Consider the following 19,966-nt stretch of genomic DNA (forward strand, 5'->3'; position numbering starts at 1 on the left):
TGAACCAGAATTTGATAAAGCCAAGAGATGCTGCTTTGTTCAAATTCCATTTACAAAGTCTCCAAAAATAGAACTTTTCTTTAGGCGTCAGCAGATGGAACTATTTAAAATGCCAGACTTGGACAGCAGTCCAATGTTAGGTAACAAAGCCAACAGATATAGAGGCAAAACAGAAGTTGACTGGAAGAGCTCAGCAGGTCTGGCAGCATTTGTGAAGAGAAATCAGAGTTAATGTGACCCAGTGGGTCCAGTGACCCTTCCTCAGAACTGATACAGAGGACGGTTAAGGGTTTCATTCTGTAGACGTACATGTGGGTAACTTTAGTTGTCTACTTAAAAGCTTGCAAACTCTCAGGGATATCACTCCCTCATGTACACAGTCCACAGAAACCCCAACATACCTGCTCAATGATTTCATCATCATGTAAGAGATAGACCTTGGTGATACTGTATCGTTCCTCCAAAACCAGGGCAAAATGTTCAATACAACGGATGGATAACTTTGACTTCAGGGTGAGGATGATATCCTGTCAAATTGCAGAAGAAAGGGACAACAAAATTAATTTCTTATTGCCTTTCTGAATTTCCTGTTGAAGATATACGGTCTTATTACCTATCCCCAACTTTCACTCACACAATACTCTTCTTCTATTGGCTGATTCCTGGGACGAAGGGGTTGAGTTCTCAGGAGCGGCTAAACAGGTTCGGCCATTATTCACTCGAGTGTAGAAGAATGAGGGGTGACCTGACTGAAACATATAGGATTCTCAGGGGACGTGAAAGGCTGGATGTTGAGAAGATGTTTCCACTTGTGGGGGAATCTCAAACTCGGGGACATAGTTACAGAATGACATGGAAAGGAATTTCTTTTCCCGGAGAAAGGTGAATAGCTGAATTCTCAATCACAAAGAGTTGTGGAGTTGAGATCCCTGAAAGTATTTAAAGAAGCACTAGGTAGATATTTAAAATATTAAGAAGTGAGCATGAAACAGGAGTTGAGGGCTGGAGCAGATCAGCCATGATCTTGCATAATGGCAGGGTAGGAGTGAGGGAGCTAAATGGCCTACTTCTCCACTTGTTCCTTATGCTCTTATGATCTAAGAAGACTCCTAAGGCAACATGATTATAAGCATTGCAGAAATAAGAAGGAAATAGTGTTAAATCATCCCTAACGTCCTGCCTTACTCACTGCCCAAGTCTGCAGTCCCTGTTCCATCCACAGTCTACATCCGCTCCTCCATATCTGTGGGAACCCCCTGCTCGATCCAGTGTCCCAACCCCATCCTCCATCCACTCTCCCAACCCCATCCTCCACCCACTCTCCCAAACCCCCTTCTCCACCCACTCTCCCAAACCCCCTTCTCCACCCACTCTCCCAAATCCCCTTCCCCATCCACTCTCCCAAACCCCTGTCACCACCCACTATCCCAACCCCCTTCTCCACCCACTATCCCAACCCCCTTCTCCACCCACTCTCCCAAACCCCTTCTCCACCCACTCTCCAAAACCCCCTTCTCCACCCATTCTCCCAAACCCCCTTCTCCACCCACTCTCCCAAACCCCCTTCTCCACCCACTCTCCCAAACCCCTTCTCCACCCACTATCCCAACCCCCTTCTCCACCCACTATCCCAACCCCCTTCTCCACCCACTCTCCCAAACCCCTTCTCCACCCACTATCCCAACCCCCTTCTCCACCCACTCTCCCAAACCCCCTTCTCCACCCACTCTCCCAAACCCCCTTCTCTACCCACTCTCCCAAACCCCTTCTCCACCCACTATCCCAACCCCCTTCTCCACCCACTATCCCAACCCCCTTCTCCATCCACTCTCCCAAACCCTTTCACCACCCACTATCCCAACCCCCTTCTCCACCCACTCTCCCAAACCCCTTCTCCACCCACTCTCCCGACCGCCTTCCCCACCCACTCTCCCAGCCACCTTCCCCATCCACTCTCCCAACCTCCTTCCCCACCCACTCTCCCAACTCCTTTCCCCACCCACTCTCCCAACCCTCTTCTCCACCCACTCTCCCAATGCCCTTCTCCACTGTTCCAACCCCCTTTCCCATCTACTCTCCCAATCCCCTTCTTCATCCACCCTCCCAACCACCTTCTCCACCCACTCTCCCAACCCCCTTCTCCACCCACCCTCCCAACCCCTTTCTTCACCCACCCTCCCAACCACCTCCTCCATCCACTCTCCCAGCCCTCTTCTCCATCCACTATCCCAACCCCCTTCTCTACCCACTCTCCCAACCCCCTTCTTCACCCACCCTCCCAACCGCCTTCTTCACCCACGCTCCCAACCCCCTACTTTACCCACTCCCCTAACCCCCTTCTTCTCCCACTCTCCCAGCCCCCTTCTCCACCCACTCTCCCAACCCCCTTCTCCACCCACTCTCCCAACCCCCTTCTTCACCCAACCTCCCAAACCCCTTCTTCACCCACCCTCTCAAAACCCTTCTCCATCCACTCTCCCAGCCCCCTTCTCCACCTACTCTCCCAACCACAATCTCTCTCCAATGTCCCAAATCCCTTCCTCATCTATTCTCCCAAACCCCTTCTCCATCCACTGTACCAACCCTCTTCTACACCTGCTGTCCAAACCCCCTTCTCCATCCACTCACTACATCTCTTGCTCTATAAATTGTCCAAACCTATGCACCATCCACAATCCTGGTGCCTAATATATCGACTCAGAGGGCATGAAGTTCCTGTTTTTTCTCACACTGGCTTTAGGTGGTGAGTAACGTACCCCTACCCTTGGCTGTGAAGACAGTCAGAGCTAACTGGTAAGCCTGGGTGAGTTTCCTGGCCCTTCATTGGGCTCAATGCTAGTATCCTGGGTTGTCAGAAACTGCCTGCCAATCAGAGGCTAGCAGCCTTTGAGTCCTGAAGTCAGGCAAGGCCTGCTCATCATGAGATCCAGCTGCAATAACACAAGTCTTCTTTATCTTCTTGTCACAGGGTGGGAAGGCGATGGGGGATGGTCAGGGAGTTCAGAGGTAGATGCCATTTGGGGTAACTGGAGATCCCCTCCCAATCCGGCAGCGAGGTCACCCTGGTTTTCCAGGGAAACCAACCACCAGCAGGAATGTAAAGAGAGAGACGTCGAAGGTGGTCATTTGAGGCTCTTCAGTGGCCAATAATTGATTACTTAAGACCTTAGCAGATTGAATAGGTTGCCCATGGACCTTCTTGACTAGAACTAATTGGTGACCAGACTTAAAGGGTTGGGGGGGGGGGGTTACCATATCTCCCAGTACCTCTGCCATTGGCAGGACAGAGCCCATTGTAATTAGCAGTCGTTCTTGTTTCCCTTTCCAACATCTATTGTCTGTCCTGTTCTGTCAACGTCTAAAAGCTTTTGAAAACTTTTTTAATTGCTGGATACATTAACTTGCAAAGATGGAAAAGCATTTTCGGAGTTGACTTATTTCAGTTATCATACATGAACCTTGACAATCCTCACTGCAGAATTTGGCCTTTAGCGGATAAATGCTTTCATCCATTTTGCAGTGAATACAAGACTTTGGATATGACCTTGAAAGTCAGATTAAAAATCAAGGGTTGACCAACAAGCCTACATCAATAATTTTTGTTCTATGTTTTGTTTGCTATTCTGCAGATTCGGTTGCTTTTGGATACTGTTCATGTGCATTAAAGAAAGGGACAGCATTCGGACAACACATTTTTATCACCAAAAGATGTTCCAAAGTGCTTTAATGCCAAAGAGCTACTTCTGAAACATGATCAGTATTGTACCTCAAAGTTCGCTCATTTCACAGATTACCAGATGGCTACAGTATAATCAATCTTGCTCTTTCAGTTCATAACCAAATTAAAATCTCAAAGAAATTATTGAACTATGATTCCCTTTCAACCTTCAATGTCTCCAGACTGTTAGACTTTGGATTGACATCCAGTACTGATGAGAGAAGATTTCTTCAAACTGAATACCAGAAAGACTAAAGCTATTATTTTCAAGTCCTGCCGTTCTCTAGTTACCAATTCCACCTCTCTCTCAACTAGCTGAGGCTGAACCAGACTTTGCAACCTGGGTACCACATTTGACCAGAGATCTTACCACAAATCCACATCATCACTCAGACTGCCTATATCCCACCTCAATACTATTGCCTGACTCCATCCTCGACTCATCTGTTGCTGAAACACTCGACTGCAACTTAATTATATTGAGGTCCGAATTCCTGCCCGGTGTCCCCTCTCCCATCCTTCATAGATGATAACTTATCCATAAATCTGTTGCCTCCATTTAACTTACAAGTTCCTCTTCACCCGAACCCTGTCTCTTTGGTGTACACTGACTTGACCATTATCCTTCATTTCAAAACCCTCCATTTTCTTGACCATCTTTATTTCTGTGTGTCCTCCACTCCTACCATCCTCCAAGACACCTACATTCTTCAAATTCTGGCCTCATTCAACTCCCTGACTTTAAACATTCCATCGCTGATAGCCAAGATCAGCATTTCCCTGCCTTTCCATCCCTTTCACCTCATTTAGGACACATCTCTTTCACTAAGAGTTTTATCATTTATCCTAGTATCTCTTTATATGATTTGTGTCAATTTTGGTTTCATAAATGTCCTGTGAAACACCTGAGTAAATACACTCTATAAATGCAGATTGTTGTCATTGATGTTGTTAATAAAAATCATTTTAATATAAGGAGCAGATCAGAATACTGAGATTCTGAAATTAAAAAAATAGAAAAAGCTGGAAATAATAAACCTGTCAGACTGTATCTATGGAGAGAGAAACAAAATTAAAGTTTCAGCATTAATGAAGAGCATATTTCAGAATTAGAGAGAGTTGGAGATGTAACAGGTTCAAAATGAGTATTGCAGACAGAGAGCAGTGAGTGGTGAAAGAGAAAAAGGAAAGATCTGTGATGGAAGGCAGGAGAGATTAAATGACAAGGTGGATGATTTCACTGGGCAAAACAGGATGTTAATGAAACAAACATTGGTGATGGAGTAATAGTGAAGAAGGTTATCTCAGAGTACAATAGGATCTTGATCAGGTGGGTCAATGGGCCGAGGAATGGCAGATGGAGTTTAATTTAGATAAATGTGAGGTGCTGCATTTTGATAGGGCAAATCAGGGCAGGACTTATACACTTCATGATAAGGTCCTGGGGAGTGCTACTGAACAAAGATACTTAGGAGTGCAAGTGCATAGTTCCTTGAAACTGGAGTTGCAGGTGGTGAAGAAGGCATTTGGCATGTTTGTCAGTGCATTGGTCAGTGCATTGAATATAGGAATTGAGAGGTCATGTTGCAACTGTACAGGAAACTGGTGAAGCCACTTATAGAATACTACGTTCAATTCTGGTCGCCTTTCTATAAGAAATACATTCTTAAGCTTGAAAGGGTTCAGAAAATATTAAAAAGGATGTTGCCAGAGTTGGAGGGTTTGAGCTATAGGGACAGGCTGAACAGGCTGGGGCTGTTTTCCCTGGAGCGTAGGAGGCTGAGGGGTGACCTTATAGAGGTTTATAGAAATCAGGAGGGGCATGGATAGGATGACTGGTCAAGATCGTTTTCCTGGGGTAGGGGAATCCAAAATTAGAGGGCATAGGTTTAAAGTGAGAGGGAAAAGATTTGACAGGGACCTGACAGGCAACTTTTTCACACAGAGGCTGGTGCATGTATGGAATGAGTTGCCAGAGGACGAGTTGCAGGCTGGTACAATTGCAACATTTAAAAGGCATGTGAATGGGGAGATGAATAGGAAGAGATTAGAGGGGTATGGGCCAAATGTTGACAAATGGGACAAGATCAGATTGGGATATCTGGTCAGCATGGTTGAGTTGGACCGAAGGGTCTCTTTCCGTGCTGCATGACTCCATGACTGTATGACTCTACAACAAGACAAAAGAACAATCTAACTCATTTCAGTCAAACAGCCTGTTCCTTGAATTTGGAACCAGTCATTTATTGGATGTTTATGTCTCACTAGTGCTCCCAGAGGAGACCTCTGTTTAAAGGTAAGGTGCTTTATCTGAATGATAAATCCAAATCAATCTCGCTATTATTTATATTAATGAATGCTAGATTGCCCATAGCAACTTCCATGGTTAGATAACAAACCTGAGACTTTACTACACATCATATTGAGTGAAATATTTCCCTGGGATCACTTAGTGGCCACAGCTTGTAAAAACATTATGGCACTTGAATGGAAATGTTGATTTACAACATTCAGTGTTAACAAAGCATAAACAAAAATTGTGACAATGAAAAGTAACATTTGTAGACAGGAACGAATGGTCTAGAATTGGTTTTTAAATCAGAATTAGATTTTAGGTTTTATTGTCACGTGTACTCAAGTATAAAAGTATAGGAGTATGGTGACAAGTTACAATGCCACCACACACGGCACCACGTTAGGTACAAAGTAAGGGGCAGCACGGTGACTCAGTGGTTAGCACTGCTGCCTCACAGCGCCAGGGACTGGGCTCCATTTCAGCCTCAGGGAAATGTCTGTGTGGAGTTTGCACCTTCTCCCTGTGTTGACGTGGGTTTCCTCCGGGTGCTCTGGTTTCCTCCCACAATCCAGAGATGTGCAGGTTAGGTGAATTGTCCGTGCTAAATTGCCCACAGTGTTCAGCAATGTGTAGGTTAGGTGTATTAGTCAGGGGAAATGTAAAGTAAAAGGGTAGGGGAATGGGTCTGGGTGAGATACTCTTCGGAGGGTCAGTGTGGACTTGTTGGGCCAAAGGGCCTGTTTCCACACTGCAAGGATTCTATAAAATAAAAGTTCTACCTATTACAAACTTTAGGTACAAAAATAGAGAAATAAAGAAAAAAAGCACCATCATCTCTCTCCTACATCTTTGTCACTAATGCTACTTTAATCCATCGACAACTGAATTAAAATTTTTCCCTCATTTACTGCCCTCCCCACCAAGCCCATCCCCAACACCTCCTCCCTCCCTCCTACCCCACCCCCAGTCGATGGTTAAAATTAATAGTACATTCAAAGCTGAGCAAAATCAACAAATGGGAAAATATCACAGCAAGGAACAAAGAACACCTATAGCCGTCATTACCTTCACTGTTGTATTTTTCTCATATCGAAAGGCTTTGGTCTGTCCATTTTCCAAATACACCTTGAGAACACTGGGCATGAAAAGTAGTGAGTTACCCTGCGGGAATGATAAAACACAAAATTCTAGGATTATTTATGAAAACAGATAAGCAAAATAACATAATAGACTCCTCATTATCGTTGTTACAAATACTAAAATGAGGGACAGCAGAGAGAGTGTGTGTACGCATATATAAAATATATAGGTGTGGATGTATTTGTGCATATGCATGTGTGTGCGCATGCACATTTATGTTTCTGTGTAACTTTGTCTGTGTGTGTGTATGCATTTGTGTGTGTTTGCCTGTGTGTTTGTATGTGTCTGTGTTTGTGTGTGTCTGCATATGTGTGCCTGTGTGGGTGTTGGTATCTGTGCTTGTGTGTGTGTCTGTATCTGTGTCTGCGTATGTGCATATGTCTGTGCGTGTGTGTGTGTGTGTGTGTGTGTGTGTGTGTACCTGTTTTTGTGTTTGTGCCTAGTGATATGTACAGTTTGCCTCCAATATCCCTCCTGGAGTTTCAGATCCAATCTCTCCAGGTATTCATGAAGTTCTTGCTGTCATTTTGTTCCAAAGTTCACTCACATACACACATCCATAGAAAAGCTCAGCCAATCCTTTGGGATTAAACAATAAAAAAAACCATCACAGCCACAGGAGTTTTCTCTGGTTTTGTCCGGAGACCAGGCCAAACAAAGCAACTGGTTTGGAGGGACCACACTGAAGATCAGGAATCCAGAGTGGGGTTGAGGTAGTGTGCATCTTGTGCCTAAAGTTCCAGATTTCCAGCCTTACTAAGGGCCTTGTTGTAGGTTTAGATTAGATTCCCTACAATGTGGAAACAGACTCCTTGGCCCAACCAGTCCACAACGACCCTCCGAAGAGTAACCCACCCAGACACATCCCTCTCTGACTAATGCACCTAACACTATGAGAAATTTAGCATGGCCAATACACCTGACTTGCACATCTTTGTGACTGTGGGAGGAAACCGGAGCACCCGGAGGAACCCCACGCAGACACGGGGAGAACATGCAAACTCCACACAGACAATCGACCAAGGCTGGAATCAAACCTGGGACTCTGGTGCTGTGAGGCAGCAGTGCTAACCATTGAGCCACCCTAAGTGCTGCCCTAAGTAGAGTTAGTAGATCTAATGAAGGACATACAGTTACTTCAGATTAGTGAAAGAAGTCCTCAAAATATGGCTAGTTGAAGGGCACTAAATTTTGATCTGGGCATCCAAAAAAGTAGTGGCATAACTGAGAGTTGGCACCATGGTATGAAGTATCAGGGGATCAAATGTCCACACACGTCTGGAGCACAAACTGTTTTTAATAACCTGATGGGGAAGACACACAGGTTCCTTCCAGTTCCACATTACCTGTAGGGAGGCAGAAGTAGGAAACCACAGACCAGTTATGTGTGGCACCTTATCAAATGCTTTCCAGAAGTCCAGATATACTACATCTGCAGGACCCCCATTACCAACTTCACTTGTTACATCTTCAAAGAGCTCTAGCAAATTAAATGAATTACTCCTCATAAAGAAAATGAATTATTCTTCATCAAACCACACTAACTCTGGTGGGTTGTGTTTTACTTTACAAATGTAATACTACTTAATAATGAATTTAAACAATTTCCCAATGACAGACATTAAACTAACCATTCTGTGGTTTCCTACTTTCTATTTCCCTCCCATTTTGAACTATTGTCTTACATTAGCAATTTTCCATCCACTAGAACCTTTCCAGAATTCGGGACATTTTGGAATACTATAATTAATGTATCCACTCTCCATGCTGTCACTTCCTTTAAGACTATACTGTATAGGTCATCAGATCCTGGGGACTTGTCTGCCTTTAATCCCAATACTTTGCTCAGAATTTTCTCCCTATTGATGGTGATTGCTACAAATTCTACCTTTTCTATAATCTCTGCATTACCTGTTACCATTGGGATGGTTTCAGTGTCTTCCACTGTGAAAACTGAGGTAAAAAATCGATTTAGAGTCTCTGCCATTTCTGTGCTCCCCACTATTAACTCCTCGACCTCGAAAGGGCCAACATTCATTTTAGCTACTCTCCTTTTTATATACTGATAAAATTATTTGCTGTCTGTTTTTATATTTTGAACTAGTTTTCTTTCAGAATTAACCTTCGTTCTTTTTATTACTTTTGAGTCACCCTTTGCTGGTCTTTAAAAGTTTCCCAATCCTCCAGCCTGCCATTGCCCTTTACAATATGGCATGCCTTTGTTTTTGCCCTTATGTTATCTTTAACTTCCTTAGTTAGCTATGGATGCATTTATCCCTCTTATATTCTTTTCTTCCTTTCTAAATATATTTTAGTTGGAGGAATTAAATATCTCCTTTAATGTTCATCAATAGTCCTACATTTTAGTCTTTCCACCTGGTCAACGAGGGCCAAATCTGTCGATTTCCCTATGTAATTAGCTTTTTTTAATTCTAGAATGCTGGTATGGGACTCAGGTTTCACTCACGCTCACCACAATCAACATTATTCAGGCCCTCAGGAAGCATAAAACCAATAAGACACCTAGTGATTTATAGTAAAATACACGTTACCCAGTCCAGAACATTCTGAGAGCAAATCAGATTAATTATAATCTGGCTGAACTAGTCAGTGGGCTAAATGCCTGTAGAAGGCACAAACCTGTGGGTGGCCATTGACAATCACTTCCTCAGCAAAGCGTACTTTGACTGGGTTGCTTTTCAATCTGGCTCGCCTTTCTTCAGTAATAAATGATGACTTGGGCCCCTGTATACAAACAGAAACCATGACACTTAAACAACAGCTTTGGCGTTTTGTGTTGACAATGTGTGGCAATTGGGAAAGCCCTGCACTGATGTTTTGAATTCCAAAAGTTTGATTGTAACCTAAAATACGAACATACAAACAAGGATTAAGAGAGTAGGCCTATGAGCCTCCTTCACTCTTCAATAAAATCATGGCTGTTCCGACTTTATTGTAGGATCCAGGCCCTTCAGCCCAACAAGTCCACACCAACCTTCCAAAGAGTAACTCACCCAGACCCTTTCCCCAACCCCTGATTAATGCACCTAACCTACACAACCCTGAATACAATGGGCAATTTAGCACGACCAAACCACCTAACCTGCACATCTTTGGACTGTGGGAGAAAACCGGAGCACCAAGAGGAAACCCACGCAGACATTGGGAGATTGTGCAAACTCCACACGGTCACCCGAGGCTGGATTCGAACCGAGGTTCCTGGCCCTGTGAGGCAGCACTGCTAACCACTGAGCCATCATGCTTCCTCTTGATTTTAACCTCAACTCTACATTCCTGCATCTCCCTGATAATCTTTCAACTCCTCAGTCATCAAGAAACTGTCTATCTCTGCCTTTAAAAATATTTAAATACTCTGCATTCAGTGCCTTGTGAGGAAGGGAATTCTAAAGGCCCACAACCCTTTGAGAGAAAAAGGGTTTCCTCATCTTTGTTTTAAATGGGTGCCCCCCTATTTTAAAATAATGATCTCCAGTTCTCAGATTCTCCCACAGAGGAAACCTGAATTCTTTCAGCATTCACCCGTTCAAGACCACTTGAGATCTTAGATGTTTTAGTTAATTCATTTATAACTCTTCAAAACTCCACGGGATACAAGCCCATCTGACCTAGCCTCTCCATCTAAGGCAATCCACTTATTCCAGGTATTCCTTCTCTGAACTGCTTTCGATGCGTTAACATCCTTCCGTAAGTACAGTGACCAATACTTTATACAGTACTCCAGATGTGTTCTCCCCAATGCCCTGTAAAATTAATGTATAACCTCCCTACTCTTGCAGTTAGTTCCCCTTGCAATAAACCATTCAAATTGTGCCATGTGACCTTTTGTATCCATCTGAAAGAGGACATGGCATCTTGGTTTAATAATTCAACTCTAAAAGTGTAGTGCTTGCCTCAGTCTTGCACTGGAGCTCATCCAATATCCCCGTAATATCATGGACTTCTAGTTAGATAGAGAGAGCTGGAGGTCTAGTTGATGGGTGTTGCTCCACTTTAGGATATGCTGAGATTAATGATCAAATCTTCATTTGTATCCTGCATAAAGCTTCTTTGATTATGTAGCTTGATAACACATCACACAAGACAAATGGCCACTGAAGCATGAATCAAACCCTTCTGACATGAGCTGGTTGAATTTGTGTCAAACTTGGACCCGTGCACAGTCTCATCAAGCCCCATCAAATGTTAATTGAACATAAAGCACCATCCTGTTCTGAGTCAGGTGGCTTTCTGCAAGCTTACTTCAAGACATCTCTTAATGCTAAGGAAACAGGGTCAATTGAAGTTTTCAAGACTAAGCTTGATCGATTTTTGTTGGAATACTCAGCGACAGTGAGTAGACAGAGATGAGGTACAACTGACTGAAGGAACAGGCCAAATAGCCTGCTCCTGTTCTCGTGTCCAAGATCAAGTGCTCACTGTAGATGTCAGCATCCATCCCAGCTATAGATCCGTTATATCTGAGCTGAGAGGAATATCATGTCATTCAAACTGCCATTGCAAATGCCAGACTAAAGTATTTGGGAATGAATCTGAATCACGTCGAGTGAATCTCTTCTGGACTGCAACGAGTTGCGAAGAAACCCATAGAATCCCGACAGTGTAGACACAGGCCATTTGGCCCAACAGGTCCACACCGACCCTCCGAAGAGTATCCCACCCAGATCCATTCCCCTACCATATAGCTCTACATTTCCCCTGACTAATGCACTTAACCCACACATCCCTGAACACTGTGGGCAATTTAGTAATTTAATATGGAAACTTCACACAGACAGTCGCCCGAGGCTGGAATCGAACCGATGACCATGAGTAGCATTGGAAAGCTCTGCTTTTTAAAGTCGAAAGGTTGTACTTACTGAGGCATTTCGCAGTACAGTCACTGTAACAGTGTTACCACATTCCCTGCAATAAACAATTTGACAAATATTAAAACAATATGGGTCCAGTGCAGAAAAAAAAGGACGCTTGACTAAAACCTGCAAAATTATGCTCCTGGCGCAGAATATTATTTTCTGAGATCACAGGAGATCACAGGCTTGAACTTAACAGCAACACATAAGACTCATAAGAGTTGAACAGCGTGGAACCAGACTCTTTTGTCCAACTTGTCCTCACTGACCAGACATCCCAATCTGATCTAGTCCATCTATCTCACTCAGATTGTAGTTCAATGTTAAAAATAAAATTGCCACTATCTTACAAGACCCATGGGACTGCGCTCTCATTTGAGAAAGAGAGGTGACTGGTGAATTAGAATTAGGTTCATTGTCACATGTACTCAAGTTACAAAAGTACTGGAGTGCAGTGAAAAGTGTACAATGTCACCAACACAGTGCCATCTTAAGTACAAAATACCTAGATATAAATCTCAGGTATAAAATTAGAGAAAATAAAGAAAGAAGTTACAGAACATGACAGATATACACAGTATAAGTTAGGAAAATAAGAAATAAAGAAATAAAAAGATTCACATTGCAGTCTTACTATTGTTGGGGGGTGGGGGTTCAGAACTAGAGGGCATAGGTTTAGGGTGAGAGGGGAAAGATATAAAAGGGCTTGAAGAGGCAATGTTTCACGCAGAGGGTGGTGCGTATATGGAACAAGCTGCCAGAGGAAGTGGTGGAGGCTGGTACAATTACAACATTTAAAAGGCATCTGGATGGGTATATGAATAGGAAGGGTTTAGAGAGATATTGGGCTAAGCGCTGGCAAATGGTACCAGATTAGGTTCGGATATCTGATCAGCATGGATGAGTTGGACAGAAGGGTCTGTTTCTGTGCTATACATCTCCATGACTCTCTGACTCTATTGGGGCTTTCTGTAATGGTAGTGGTTTAACTTGAACCTCAGACAAGGGGAAAGGTTGAGAAGGAGAGTCCTTCATAGTAACCAATGTCTATACAAAGACATCAGCATCAGAAACATTTCTGGTAAACAATAGCACTAAAGCTCCAGTGTAAGTCCAGAGTTCAGATACAAAGGGCAGATATCTTTGTATAAACAGTCTCCCACAGCCCAGATTAAAGCAGAGTGAAGTCTAATGAATACGTCCGCCTTATACATTCTGGATTTGATCCTGAACACATTAGAGATTGAAATATATCCAAAGGAGTACAAGTCATAACTCAGACCATACTTAGTTTTACATATTCGGTTCTTACAAACCCTGCCTCCAATGTTTGGCATGTATTTAAATTGGGGTTGCAGTGAGGTTTTCTACACAAGTGGGAACTCCATTCTATATATTCTGCTAAACAGTTCTTAAGATCCAGCCAGACAACACTGTTTAAGCCCAAAACCTTTGATAACACCTTTGACAGGAAGCAATTCAAATTCAGAAAAGTTACTGAGAGATTCTTTTGTAATGATCCCCACCTTAGCACTGAATCCTAGAGCTGCAAGCATTGGACAGGAGAAATATATTCCAACAAAAGAGACTCTGGGTTTGACAAATGCACACGCTACATATATCTTGATTTGGTTTATCATTTATGAACAATCTTTAACTTGAAATGCTTTCTTTAACTGCATTTCTGATAGAATACACTGAATTGTAAATAGTGGGACTATGGATACAATGGAGAATTCATCTGAGGTAAGCAAGCAAGAACTCAACTGTGTGGATAATAGAGTGTTCAACTGTGTGTATTTATGGAGAAATTGGCTGTACGTGTAATGGGGTACTGGTTGTTTGTGTAGGGTACACAACGGAGCATTCAATAGTACTTGAAATGGAGTTCTTGATTGTGTGTATATGGAGTATTTGACTATATGTATATTCAAGTATTTGACTGTATGTGTAACCTGACAGTGCATATATCAAAGAAAGAGAAAGTGAGGACTGCAGATGCTGGAGGTCAGAGTCGAGAGTGTGGTGCTGGAAAAGCACAGCAGGTCAGGCAGCATCCGAGGAGCAGGGGAGTTGACGTTTCGGGAAAAAGCCCTTCAACAGGAATAAATGATTTCTGATGAAGGGCTTTTGCCTGAAATGTCGATTCTCCTGCTCCTCGAATGCTGCTTGACCTGCTGTGCTTTTCCAGCATCACACTCTTGACGCATATCAAAGCATTCAATTGTGCATACAAGTTTGTCTTTGTATTTGAATTTTCAAATGTGTTTAAAATGGGGTATTCAATTGTGTTTGCATGTAATAGAGAACTAGGCAAGGTGTGTAATGGAATAGTCAACCTTGTGTGTGAAAAAATATTCAACAGTCTGTGTAATGGAATTTTCGATTGAAATGTCGACTGTGCGTGCAGCAGAATATTTGTCTCTGTGAGTAATTGAGAACTCAACTGTTTGTGTAATTCAATATATGTAATGGTTTATATTATAGAACACTATTGTGCAAGATGTCTTGGTGAGCTGCTGTAGAACTATGGAGACATATGACACTCAATTAAATCATGTTGGTGATCTCCCTTTAGAACTGCAAACAATTTTCTACACTTTAGCTTTGTTTTATTTTCTGAGTTTGCCACCAACAACTTGCATTTATATAGCACTTTGAATGTCATAAAACTTCATAATTCAAACTTCATAGCACGTTCACCTATTAAAGAACTTAAAGACAGCCCTCAAATAAGGTCATAGCGATGGACAGCACAGAAACAGTCCCTTCAGTCCAATGTATCCATGCTGAACAGATATCCTAAATTAATCTAGTCCCGTTTGCCAGCATTTGGCCCACATCCCTCTCAACCCTTCCTATTCAGATGCCTTTTAAATGTTGCAATTGTACCAGCCTCCATCACTTCCTCTGGCAGCTCATTCCATACATGCAGCACCCTCTGCGTGAAAAGGTTGCCCCTTAGGACCCTTTTAGATCTTTCCCCCTCACCCTAAACCTATGCCCTCTGGTTCTGGACGCCCCCACCCCAGGGAAAAGCCATTGGCTATTTACCCTAACCATGTCTCTCATGATTTTATAAACATCTGTAAGGTCAGCCTCCGATGCTCCAGAGAAAACAGCCCCAGCCTGTTCAGCCTTTCCCTGTAGCTCAAATCCTCCAACCCTGGCAACATCCTTGTAAATCTTTTCTGAGACCTTTCAAGTATCACAACATCCTTCCGACAGGAAGGAGACGAGAATTGCACATAATATTCCAAAAGTGGCTTAACCAATGTCCTGTACAGCCACAACATGACATCCCAACTCCTATGTTCAATGCATTGACCAATAAAGGAAACCATAACATCTTCTTCACTATCCTGTCTACCTGCGACTCTGGTCATTAATAATTAGCTGGTGGTAACTATTAAAACTTTACATTCAGTGAATGAGCTAAAAAGGTCCTCACCTAATAATGTTATCGATATGTTCCTGGGAAATTGTATCCAGAGTAATGTTGTTAATTTGTAAAATCTGGTCTCCTGGGAATAGCTTTCCCTCTCCAGGACCACCTAAGAAGCAAAATGAAGTCAGCATATTTTTGAATGGAGCATTAGTTGTCCCTCACAGAAAGAGGAGAAAAAGCTGAAAGTACATGGGAAGCTCATTAGCAAATGCAAAGGATAAAAAAAACACACAGATAATTATTCATACTTTTTTTTACAACTGCACATCTTGCTGCCTGAAGCTTGTCTCATCTCAATGAAAAGGGAATGATGCATTTCTCAGATTGTGGAGAGAGAGAGAGAGAGAGAGGTGGATTGTACCTGTTTGGGACTTTCTTATAGAGAACTAGGGAACACAGATAATGTCAATGGGCCTAAGGATTCTTGTGTGTGTTTGTTGAATAATCACAGCGTAGAACCAGCAGACCAGCATGCTAGAAATCATAAGGAAATTGATATTGGACCAAGGACAGGAGCTCACCAAAATAACCAAAGCAAATCTGCCTGTGTGGAGTTTCTACGTTCCCCCTCCATGTCTATGTGGGTTTCCTTTGGGTGCTCCGGTTTCCTGCCAGTCCAAAGATGTGCAGGTTAGGTGGACTGGCCATGCTAAATTGCCCCATAGTGTGTAGGCTAGATGGGTTAACTGTGGTAAATGTGGAGTTAAGGAGATTGGGTGAGATGCTGTTCAGAGGGTTAGTGCAGACTCAATGGGCCGAATAGCCTCTATCTGCACGGTAGGGATTCAATGATGATTCTATGAAAATAATGAACAAGTTAAAGGCATGAAAGTGTGACAAATCACCCAGAGCAGAAGATTCCATGCCAGAGTTTTAAAGGAGAATTGGTGCAGACAATACATATACCCTGACTGTAACCTGTCAAAGCTGAGGAACTGGTCCCATAGACTGAAAAATTACTCATGTCACTCCAACAGTTGAGAAAGGGAGAAGAACTGCATCAGAGGTCAGATCAGTTTTCCTTCGTGTGAATCCAAGGAAAGTGATGGGACCACACGGAGTACCAGGCCCTGCACTCAGAGCGTGCGCAGATTAACTGGCAGAGGTCTTCTTGGACATCTTGAACCTCTCCCTGCAGCAGGCCACTGTCCCTGCCTGTTTCAAGAGGGCCAACATCATCCCTGTGTCTCAGAAGGCTCGTGCAGCATGTCTCAATGACTACCGCCCAGTGGCCCTAACTTCAATAGTCATGAAGTGCTTTGAAAAGCTGATCATGGCATTAATCAACTCCAGCCTCCCCACTACTCTTGACCCACTCCAATTTGCCTATCGAACCAACAGATCCATGTCAGATGCCATATCACTTAACCTTCACTCCTCCCTAGAACATCTTGACACCAAGAACAGCTACGTGAGAATCCTACTCATTGACTACAGTTCAGCTTTCAACGCTATTATTCCCTCGAGACTGATTACTAAATTTAGTTATTTCAGACTAAGCCCCACTCTCTGCAACTGGATCCTCAGTTTCCTGACCCACAGGCCACAATTAGTGAAGACTGGGGACAATATTTCATCCTCACTAACACTCAACACTGGAGCCCCTTAGGGTTGTGTACTCATCCCCCTACTGTACTCACTGTATACCCATGATGCGTCACCAAATATCTGACGAATGCCATTTACAAGTTCGCTGATGATACCACCATAGTCAGTCGAATTTCAGATGGTGACGAAACAGACTACAGACGGGAGGTGGAGGACCTGGAAAAATGGTGCATTAAGAACAACCTAGCTCTCAATGTCGGCAAAACCAAGGAACTCATTACTGACTTTCGGCACAGAGTGCACATTAACAGCACAGAGGTGGAACGACTGGAGAGAGTCAAGCTCTTCGGAATGGTCATCCATAACAAGCTTTCTTGGACTCTTCATGTGGGTGCACTGATTACAAAGGCCCAACAATGTCTCTTCTCCCTCAGGCAGCTGAGGAAATTTGGCATGACGGTGAATACCCTTGTTATATTTTATAGGTGCGCCATTGACAGCATTCCGTCTGGACGTATCACTGCTGTACCAAACAAGATTTGGAGATGTGGTGAACTCGGCCCGGACAATCATAAAGGCCAACCTCCCATCTATAGAATCCATCTATCACGCCCACTGTCAAGGAAAGGCCGCCAGCATTCTTAAAGATCCATCCCACCCTGGCAATGTTTTTCTACAACCTCTACCATCGGGAAGAAGGTACAGAAGCCTGAACACACGCACCAACCGGTTTCATAACAGTTTCTACCCTACTGTTGTTAGAATACTGAATGAACTCACAAACTCTTAACATTCGCCTGTGCCTGTGTTTTTGTTTTTGCTGCTGTTTACCTATTATTTACTTATCTGTGCTACTGAACTATGTGATCTGGCTGTATTGCTCGCAAGACAAAGCTTTCCACTGTGCCTTGGTACACGTGACAATAAATTACATTAAATTAAGTTCAGAAGCCTGGGTGAATTATAGCCCAAATAACCTCACATCTTGCATTGGCAAATATCTAGGCCTATCATTGAGGACAGAGTGGCTGAAGATGTAGCTAATTTTCAGCCGATCAGAGACAGTAGTAAAGGCCCTACAAATCTCTATGAACTTTTTTAAATACGTGAGGAGAGAACCTCTGGGTCCTAACATCCACTGGTCATATCTCACCCCTTGGAAAAAATCCAGCAATGAGATGATAAGCCACTTTTATGATCTTATTGTGGGGTGGGTTCTTGAGGAAGGGGTCTCAGGAGGAGTTGGAGGCTTGGATTGGGGTGCGGATTTGAGGCCATTCCTTGCCCCCATCCCTGCCCCCATTGTCACTAGTTGGATAAAATGCAGGCTCTATTCCTTAACCTAGTTTGCAAGTTGTCATGGTTTCTCAGTTTGGAAATTAGGCACCTTTGTTGACCACCAGGGGGCAGATAATTTGGAAGGTGACGGGTTCAGGCCCTGAATTGACCATTTTGGTGGAAGTCAAGAAGGCTATCTATGGATCATTTTAATTAATTACCGAGGTGGCAGGAAGAGGGTGAGGGGCCAAGCCCATTATATCACCTTCTGACCACCTTCGGGGAAGAGAAAATTCCACTGTAAGTATTGTCACCATGGCAAAGGTGACAAAGTGTTATCAGAGGACTGTGTGGGAGGAAGAGTGAGATGAGTCAGGGTTAATGCTGGAGGTGTTGAGATGGACTGTATCAGTTAAAAGCCCTGCCCCTATCAGACCCTCTTGAAAACAGTTCAGGCCTTCCCTCAGATTAGATGACTTACAGTGTGGAAACAGGCCCAACAAGTCCACACCGACCCACTGAAGTGCAACCCACCCAGACCCATTCCCCTACATTTAGCCCTTCACCTAACACTACGGGCATTTTAGAATGGCCAGTTCACCTAACCTGCACATTTTTGGACTGTGGAAGGAAACCGGAGCACCCGGAGGAAACCCACACAGACACGGGGAGAATGTACAAACTCCACACAGAGGCGGGAATTGAACCCGTGTCTCTGGCGCTGTGAGGCAGCAGTGCTATCTGCTGTGCCAACGTGCCGCCCACATTGGAACCTCCATTCCCAGGGTATTTACCTGCAGTGACAGACCTCACACATACTGGTGTATCTTCTGAGACCATAAAGCCGTAGTCCAGAAGTGGATCTTTGATAATCTTCACTGTCACCTTCAAAGGGCTGCTCAGCTGGTTTGTGTTAGCAGCTGCTCCATCGGCTGGACCTTGATTTCTTCAATCACAAACAAAGCAAGAGTCGTATTTGTCAATCATTGTCAGTATCTTATTATTTTCCATATTATTTTCCATATTATTTAATCCACCTTGCACCCATCCTCACCGCACCCCTTCAATCCTCCATCCCCCACCCCCAGCCTGGACTCTGTCAGGTTCCTGCAAAATTCTCACTCGTAGCCTCTCCCCATCGCATTGGCTTTCTGAGAGCTAGGTCATTGTAAAAGGGATTTCCTCTGCTTCTCTGTATCCACCTCAAAACTGACACACCCATCCTCTAGGACAAGAGGGACCTGCCAAATCCAGGGTGAAAAATTCCAGCAAGCTGTTTCAACAATGTCAAAGGATCAGAAGATTCTTGGTGAGTTAATAGAATCAAAGACAGAGGCTAAGAATCACAGAACGGCTGCCCTGTCCAAACTGCAGCAAATTGGTTAGGATGAGATCAAAATGTAGTTAGTGAATAAAACCAGGAAATTTTCAGCAAGTTTGGCAGCATCTGTGGAGAAATTTTCAGGTTAGTGAGTCACTGATGCACCCATTGAGGTGAATGATCAGTCCACGGTCTAGAATGGCAGAACAGGCTCAAAGGGCTGAATGGTCTGCTCAGGCTCCAATATGCCTTCATCAGAAGTGGATAAAGTCAGGGTGCGATTTCCCCTCCCTGGAGATGGTGAGGAAAAGGCAAATATTTGGCTGGGTTCACCCAGAGGCATACT

The 19,966-nt window shown here is 43.6% G+C and overlaps 1 protein-coding gene across 1 annotated transcript in view; it reads right to left on the reverse strand.

The window, feature by feature from the left end:
- The window catches only part of LOC140492543 (FERM and PDZ domain-containing protein 1-like), a 43,237-nt gene that overhangs the window by 22,980 nt on the left and 291 nt on the right, over positions 1–19,966 (reverse strand). The window contains exons 2-7 of the mRNA XM_072591485.1: positions 19,094–19,245; positions 15,477–15,579; positions 12,032–12,077; positions 9,795–9,899; positions 7,080–7,175; positions 402–527 (exon numbers count right to left, since the gene is read on the reverse strand). Of these exons, the coding sequence (XP_072447586.1) occupies positions 402–527; positions 7,080–7,175; positions 9,795–9,899; positions 12,032–12,077; positions 15,477–15,579; positions 19,094–19,245 (628 nt within the window). The remainder of the gene's footprint in view (positions 1–401; positions 528–7,079; positions 7,176–9,794; positions 9,900–12,031; positions 12,078–15,476; positions 15,580–19,093; positions 19,246–19,966) is intronic.

The sequence above is a fragment of the Chiloscyllium punctatum genome, chromosome 2 (assembly GCF_047496795.1).
Source record: "Chiloscyllium punctatum isolate Juve2018m chromosome 2, sChiPun1.3, whole genome shotgun sequence".
In the NCBI taxonomy this organism is placed as follows: Eukaryota; Metazoa; Chordata; class Chondrichthyes; order Orectolobiformes; family Hemiscylliidae; genus Chiloscyllium; species Chiloscyllium punctatum.